This window comes from Porites lutea, chromosome 2 (genome assembly GCF_958299795.1).
Source record: "Porites lutea chromosome 2, jaPorLute2.1, whole genome shotgun sequence".
Classification (NCBI taxonomy): domain Eukaryota; kingdom Metazoa; phylum Cnidaria; class Anthozoa; order Scleractinia; family Poritidae; genus Porites; species Porites lutea.
The window spans coordinates 10,489,226-10,497,602 of NC_133202.1; the positions used below are offsets into that span (position 1 = coordinate 10,489,226).

The 8,377-nt window shown below is 36.1% G+C and overlaps 1 protein-coding gene across 1 annotated transcript in view; it reads left to right on the forward strand.

Moving 5' to 3' along the window:
- Nucleotides 1-4,747, forward strand: part of LOC140925605 (uncharacterized) — a 70,378-nt gene extending 65,631 nt beyond the window's left edge. Inside the window, exons 38-41 of the mRNA XM_073375522.1 lie at nt 388-477; nt 855-939; nt 1,435-1,472; nt 3,239-4,747. Of these exons, the coding sequence (XP_073231623.1) occupies nt 388-477; nt 855-939; nt 1,435-1,472; nt 3,239-3,442 (417 nt within the window). The 3' untranslated portion in view covers nt 3,443-4,747. The remainder of the gene's footprint in view (nt 1-387; nt 478-854; nt 940-1,434; nt 1,473-3,238) is intronic.
- The last annotated feature ends 3,630 nt before the right edge of the window (nt 4,748-8,377 follow it).

Genomic DNA, 8,377 nt, shown 5'->3' on the forward strand with positions numbered 1-8,377 from the left:
AGGCGCGGTTTTTTCCCCTCCTAGCCCTGTTAACCCGTTGCGCGTCGTCGGTGTCTCCGAAGAATCCCGTATGAGTAACAATTAGCAACAATCAGCGTACGAACAGAGTGCAAGACGTGTAAGGTCCACCTTGAGATAGAGACGTTATACTGCTCAGACGAAAAAAAACTAAGAAGTCTAGAGTCGTTCGTTTACTTAAGATAAAAACCAGCGACGTGAAGATTGTAAGCCACGTGACCATATTAACGCGCCGTACAAAGGTGATAAGTCCAGGCTGCTATCCCTTTTCAGTTTTGGACTTAATTCCTTGATGAGTAGTGCCTCCTTAACTTGAGTTTTTTTTTTCTTGAGATCCTCTCGTAGTAATATTCTCCCTCTTTTAACCAGGTACGACATGCCTATAAAAGACTTCACGAGAAAAGAACCTTGGCAAAAAGTTTACCTGAGCACTCTCTGTCCACATCACACCACAGCCGGGTAAGCATATTCACTTCCTCTTACGGCAGCCTTTAGAGTAATTGTCCAGGTAAATTTCAACAAGATGATGCTATTTTAGCCTGCTTGGCAGGCGTTTGAAAGGAAAGGCGAAGCGGATTTCGGGCGCGGGAGAAGCGCAAAAGGCACGCGAGGGGCAGGGAATGAAATCGGGGGCAGAACGAAAAAAGCAATGGCTTGTCAGCAAGCGTTCCCCTTCTCTTTCTTCTCACGGGCGTTCTCGCGCGTCTTTATTTCTCCTCTTTCATTTCCCCTTTCCCGGTCTTCCCCTTTTCAACTGCGCATGCCCCGAAGGCTTATACAACTTTTACCTCTTTCTTTTGGTGTTTATTTGCTTCTCTGGGTTTTCTCGATTACAGGAAAAAAGACGAATGGATTCCCATGAAACTCATTTGACTGGTGATGACGAAATCATTGTTACTAAGACAATCCGTAGTGTTTCTGGTAAGTTTGTTTCTGTTGATTGATCAATTCGCGTGACTTAGTCTCATGTCTTAATTTCTCACTACGAAGACAGGAAATAGAACACAGTTATCAGAAAAGTGCTGTATTAACTCTTTCATGATTTTGAATCTCCGCCCGATTTTTCTTCATTTCTATGTACACAAACGTAACAGTGCCAAAACAGTGAACAGTCCACTCGCCACTCAGGAAACTACAAGGGAACTGCAACCGAAATGAGTCTCACAATTGTTTCTGATATCTTTACCGGTGACGCGCCATTCAGCTATTGGCCAATTTTTTCTCCTGCCGCAAGTAACAGTCCCAGACGTCTTTGCGAAAGTTAACTCGACCCAGTCCCCCTCTCGTTTCTGAAGTGGCGAATTGAACGCCCTATTATTATTTAGCATTATCTAAAGTAGATTCCAAAACGAGTTTCAATACATTGTCAAAGTGCAATCTGGTTACATTTTTGCCCCTTTTTCTCTGTATTTTCAGATGTGAAGATTACGGGCGAGAACATGGCCATGCAAACGGTTAAGTATAGAAGCAAACAAATTTAAAAGAGATATATATAATTTTGACGGTGTACAACAAATAATTGCTTCAAAAAGTGAAGCAGAATGCTTTTTGTATAAAGTGAATGGTAGTCAGGCTTGGTACAGGAATGACTAGAAGAACACAAGAAAAAATTAAACTGAATAGTGCAAAAAACTGTTTATAACTCTTATACAATGTTAACCTCTATTTATATCCAGTTTTGTATCATGATCGTGCTTGTTACTTTGTTTTTTATTGGCCGGTTTTAATAATTCAGAACAAAACTAACGTGTTCATCGATTAAGGCAAGCTAATCAAGCATAACGACCTGAGTTTTTAATTTTTGCTACTGATATGTAAATCTTATTTTTTTTTGTTAAATGATAGATCAGTTCAACAAATGTTTTTTCCTTTCTAATACACAAACGTCTATGAGCAGCTTTTAAACTCAGATTATTAGCTATATACCTTTAGGTAGTTAACTTGTTCCCCTGGTTGTCATTAAGTTACGTTGTCAAAAGTGACGTAAAAGAAACTTTATAGTGAACAGTCTCGACCTCCGAAATATGAGAATGGCATAAAATGAAAAAGACACTACTTCGACTTAGGTAGTACGTTTCAAACGATTCGTTGGCGCTCTATCTCGTGTCTACGCTCATTAAATTTCTTTCTTATCCAAAGCGGTAGCAGTTCATGTCGTGAACTACAGCAGTTACTGGCGAGTCTGACTAGGTTCTGTGATACCGGCTGCGACGCACTTAGACACCTCTTGCAACATGGGAAGGTTAACGCAAGGGGCCATGGGAAGGATCAGGTCAAAAATGAGGCAGCGCGTCCCCTTCTTCACTCTCCCCAAGGTGCCTTGTGCGCTTCGAAAATTCGTTCCCAAGCTTTCTCTTGCCTGTGTACGAGGGAGTAATTCCGGGGTCTTCGTTTAAACGGAATTCTCATAGTAGGGGTTATAACGTCACCAATACTCTTTGTAGTATTATTGTAACTTAATTAAAAAGGGGGAATTAACATCATCTATTTTTGTCATCTTTTTTAACACGAGTATGATTCCATTTAAATGACGCTGACTATGAATTTTAAAATTTCTAGACCAAACGAGTTTAAAGCTATTATATAGCCCACCTTAAAAAAATATTAGTTTTTTGTCTATAATCTAAGCTTATAAACAGTCGCAATAAACCTTTTCGGATAAAACTCTGTCATATTGTAACATGTTATGTTCACTTCAGTTCGGAGACACCGATTCTGGCCGCTGGTCTTTAAACTGCCCTTCACCAGAGCCGTAAGTAAATATTACTGACATTTTTAAAGACAGGTCTGACCGGTCTAAATATAACACATTTAATTTTTCATATTTATTTTAAATTTTATAGGCATAGGTCATTTCTATTCTATAAATTATTATAAACGTTTGATTGGGTCATCTCCAAAAACGGACGTTTGATGAATTAATATTTAGATCAATAGTCAATTTTTTTCTAAACATAACATAATTACATGTCCCTATGTTTGAAACTTTACTGTCTCAAGATCCGGATTATTAAGACGGTTGAGTGCTTACTTTGCGATTCAATTTTTAGTTTACCTTTGCCGAAAACGTGGTTCTAAATCTTACAATAGCTACAAGCGCGATAAAACCTGGTAAACATTTACGACCTGAGTTTGTTTCTAACCAGCCCCAGTGACAAAGTCAGTCATATTCAGACAAAAAACTGGATTTGTAATTTTTTTGTTTTTGTTTCTTTTTCAGGTTCCGAGACCTGGATCACGTAAAACGAGCATAAGATCTACAAGATCATCAACAAGCGGACATTGCAGAGTGGAATTTGACTGCGCAGAAGAAAAAACTCTTTTACGAAACAAAGTAGCCAGAAAAAATAGCAGAAATAGTGACACAAAATCTTACTTACAAGTTTTGAAACCCAAGTTCTTGAATTCTTGTAATATCGTATGACCAGATGCCTTGTCTGTTCATTTAGTGATCACGCTATTAGTTTCAGTTTATTTTGGACTTGCTGTGGACGACCTTTCTAAATACAATCAGTGTATAAATTATCGGAGTCTCAAGCGTTATCCTTTCCTGGGACCAGGTCACGCATATTATAAGCATTTGGAGCAGTTATAAAATAGCCCACGTTTGATGTATTAAAATTCTAATATGACTCCGAGGCGTTAGGGACAATATTGCAAAGTTTTCAGGACTTCATTGTCTCGCAATTCCCAGAAAAGACTTGAGCACCAGGAAAACCAAACCAAATATAGAAAAATGACCAGAAAGCCCCGGAGTCATGTTAGAATTTTCATGGATTGAACGTGGGCTATTAGTCATAGAGTAACCACTTTGAAACCGGTCTAACGTTTACCTACGTGCAAACGGACGCAATAACTCCCAACATCGTTGGACCAACAATGGGAGTTGTTCCGTCCGTTTGCACGTTGCGTTACAGGTGAAAACGAGCTGAACTTGACCTTGTTTTGATACAATCCTCCATGCTTTACTTTGTAAATCATGTTGTTCTCATGGTAACTAGCATTTTTTAAGGATAATTTCCATAAGAAAAGGAAAGAGGTATTTATCAAGAAAAGGTCAACCTCAGCCCTCGCTTTCAGTCAAAGGTTAGAATACCAAGCCCACAACTGTAAAATGGTGTATTGACTTGAATCTCAAGATAACCAAGCATACCCGCCGAAGGCAAAACGTAGCAGCAATTGAAAATTTTCGGAGAGGAGAAAGTAGAAGTTATTCGTCGAACCGACTTTCTTTTTAAAGTTTTTTCTTTGATTTTGTACGAAAGTTAATTTATAATGCTCCTGAATCATCATCGCCAAGTGGATAACTTTGTCATTACCGGAATTAGAAAACCATAACTTTGGTCCCTTTCAGGTAGGCTCATAAGTTGTAAACTGCCTTTTACATGTTGGAGTAAATCAGTACAGTTGTTAGTTGGGTGTCGTGGAAAAACTAGAAACCAATCAAGATCAAAGGACAATAAACATAAATATACTAGGGACTAGAAAAATCTTGAGGGTAAGTCAACAGTAGTTTCTGAATTTTTGGAATTCTGATTGGTTTAAAAGTGGTGCAGAGCCGCGAAAAACGTTCGACACCTAACTGAAAATTGTTCGAAGACGAACATAGAATTATTTGCGACAATTTTACTCTACAAAACCGAAAAGGCACAGATTTCATGCCACTTTGTGATGTTATTTTGAGAAAATGTACATAATGGTATGCTTGAATAAAATAATGGTATGTATGAATAAACAATTTCTAGTAGTGTAGTAGGTGCATTTTAGGCCTAATTTTTAAGGGAATCCCATCACTGTCTAAGGAAGTACTTTTCGTAGATGATAGTCTGGGAAGGACGTCTCCGTGCGTAAATAAACTGTTTAAAGTAGTATAGTGGGTAAATTTTACACCTGATTTTCATGCGAATCTCATCATTATCAAGTGAAGAAATTTTCGCGGATGATAGAAGCGAGGAAAGAGAAAAGGGCACTTTTCACCATTCTAAAACATCGCCAAACATCATTTCCTGGTTCATTGAAACTTTGAACAAACACAGAACAAATTTCAGGTTTTACCCAAAATCAAAGGCTAACTTCTCTGGAAGCAATCTAAGATGGCACTAGCTAAAATGGAATTTTTTATAAATGGTCTTGGTGGCATTGTTTTTGATCAACTGCAAAATTCTCGTAACACGCTACAAAATAACAAACGGTTCTATTGGCTGATTAAAAACACGCCATAATCGTCTAGTGTGAATAAAAATATTCTTTTGTAAAAGTGAGAAAGAAAATTTGCTTCTTTATTCGTTAACGATCAATGGAAACTAAGCAAAAACAAAAGTAAAAGAGTCTTAAAGTTCACCTAAAGTTAAAATACTAACATGTTCGTAAGAAGTCGTGGAGTATGGTTTGGATTTGCTGAAAAGAAAGTTTTGCTCAGCGAAACCCAGAAAACATGTTTTTAGCGAAGACGACTGTCATCCTTCTTTAAACTTATATTCATTTACGAACATTGGCTGGTCATTACGGCTTCTTGAGAAGACCTGGCAGCAGTTGTTTTTTTGAGCAGTAAATTTATGTCATCTTGTGTAATTTGTGTTGTTATTGCGAGGAAATTTTCCTGCGTCAGTCGGATTGTCCGGAGATAACGAAGTGCATAACAAATTTAAAAACAATAATAAAAACGGAAATTTTGCCTTTAAATGTTGTTGATGACCAGTTAGTATCTGTTCTGTTCCCAGTGAATGTCTTTCGGCCAAAATTTGCTGCAGCTGGTCTTCGACAAATTTGCGAAACGCGCGACTTTCGAGTTTTTTTTAAATTCGGCTTTATTTTTTGCTGCTTGTTGGATCAGGACCTAAAAGGTCAATGCCGATAGAAAAATTGGGCAGTTCTTTGCTGGTTTCTTCCGTATTTTAAAGAGAAGGAAAAGTGCACTGCAGCTTAAAAGTCGACAACTTTGCAGCCAGGTAAAAAAAAATGCTCACGTCATCTTATTTACGCACGGGCGTGCGTAAATAAAGATTTTGTTCATAGCGGCTCAATAGGGCCTATATAGGGCAAGCACGCGCGCTATGTTATAATGCTCTTTCTAAACTATAAAACATCGATCTAACTAAGTCGAAAAATTTGCATTTTTTCAATATTTTAGTTCATACGTTTTGTCAAAAATTTGAAATTTCTTCATCTCGTATTTATTTTAGCCAGATTAATCAAAACGAAGTCTTTGGCGACACTCCTGATGCAAAAATAGCTTGTCTACAGTACAAAAACATTGACATCATATAGATCATATAAATTGATCGTCGACATTCTTAATAGAAAAATAACTTTTTTAGACTACAAAATTATTGATGTTAGAGATGTGCACATCCAAAGGGGTAAGTCTGTGGTTTTGGTCAAAAACTTGAAAATTCTTAGCTCTTAATTTTTTTTCGGAAAATTGATAAAAAAAAAAAGCTGTTTGGCGACATCCTTGGTTTAAAACTATTTTTCTCGACTACAAAATCATTGATATAAGGTTACAAAATTTGCATTTTCCCAAAAATGGGCTAGTCCATGATTTTGGTCAAAAATTTGAAATTTCTTTATCTAGACGTTTTTGGGTCAAGTTGATCAAAAAATTGATCGTCGATATTCTGATAGAAAAATAACTTTCTTAGACTGCTTTTTGATGTTAGAGATTTCCAACATTTGCATTTTTCCAAAGGGTTTAGTCTGTGGGTTTGGTCAAAAATTTGAAAGTTTTTCACCTTGACTTTTTTCAGCCAAAGTGATAAAAAATTGTTCGCTTACAATCTGATAGCAAAATAGTTTTTCTAGATTACAGAAACAATTATATTAGAAAGTTGCAAAATCTGCATTTTTCCAAAGGGATTAGTCCATGGTTGTGATCAAAAATTTGAAATTACGTAACAATGACTTTTTTCGACCAAAGTGAAAAAAGAAAGTGATCGCCTACATTCTGATAGAAAAATAACTTTTTGGACTAGAAAATTATTGATGTAAGAGGTTTGCAAAATTTGCATTTTTCCAAATGGGTTACTCCATGGTTTTGATCAAAAATTTGAAATTTCTTCACCTTGACTTTTATTGGCCAAATTGATCGAAAAAGTTGTTCACCGACTTCTTGATAGGAAGATAGCTTCTGTAGACAACAAAATCATTGATATTAGAAAGTTGCAAAACTTGCATTTTTCTAAAGGGGTTAGTCTGTGGTTTTGCTCACAAATTTGAAACTTTTTCACCTTGGAGTTTTTCTGCTGAATTATTTCAAAAAACGTGCTTGGCTCCATTCTTGATAGAAAAGTACCTTTTCCAGCCTACAAAGACATTCATATTACAAAGTTGCAAAATTTGCATCGCATTTTCCCAAAGGGGTTAGTCCATGGTTTTGGTTAAAAATTTGAAATTTCTTCAGCTTGACTCTTTTCGGCCAAATTGATCAAAAAAATTGCTTGACGAAATTCTTGATAGAAAGATAGCTTTTCTAGAGTCCAGAAAAAGCATTGATATTAGAATGTTGCAAAATGTGCATTTTTCCAAAGGTTTTGATCACAAATTTGAATTTTAAATTTCCTAACCTCGACTTTTTTAGGCCAAATCGATCAAAAAAGGGAACGTTGACATTATGGTAGAAAACTAACTTTTTTACACCAGAAAATCATTAATGTTAGAGATTTGCAAAATTTGCATTTTTCCAAAGGGCTTTAAGTCTATGGTTTGGTCAAAAATTTTAAATTTGTTCAGCCTGACTTTTTTCGGCCAAATTGATCAGAAACGTGTTTGGCGACATTGTTGATAGAAAGGTAGCTATTAGATTAAAAATTTGAAATTTCATCACCTTAACTTTTTGCGATTAAATTATTCAAAAAAAAAGTGTTTGCGTACATTTTGATAGAAAAGTAGCTTTTCTAGACTACAAAAGCATTGATATTAAAAAGTTGCAAAATTTGCGTTGCCCAAAAGTCCATGATTAGTCCATGGTTTTTATTTGGTTAGAACTTTGAAATTTCTTTACCTTGAGTTTTTTGGCAAAATTTCAGAAAAAAGTGTTTGGCAATATTCTTGATGGAAAAATAGCTTTTCTACACTACAAAAACATTCAAGATTTTGGTCAAAAATTTGAAAATTTTCCTTCTTTTCTTTTTATGCTTAAAAGTGTTTGGTGACGTGCTAGAGATAGAGAGGTAGCCTTTCTTAACTATAAAAACATCGCTTTTATTAAGAAGGTCGCAAAATTTGCATTTTTCAAAGGGGTTAGTTCAACGTTTTGGGCAAAGATTTGAAATGTTTTCACCCATTCGTTTTGGGCAAAATGGTCTGAGAAAAGGTGTTTGATGGCGTTCCTGACGGAAAACTAGTGTTTTCCAGACTAAAA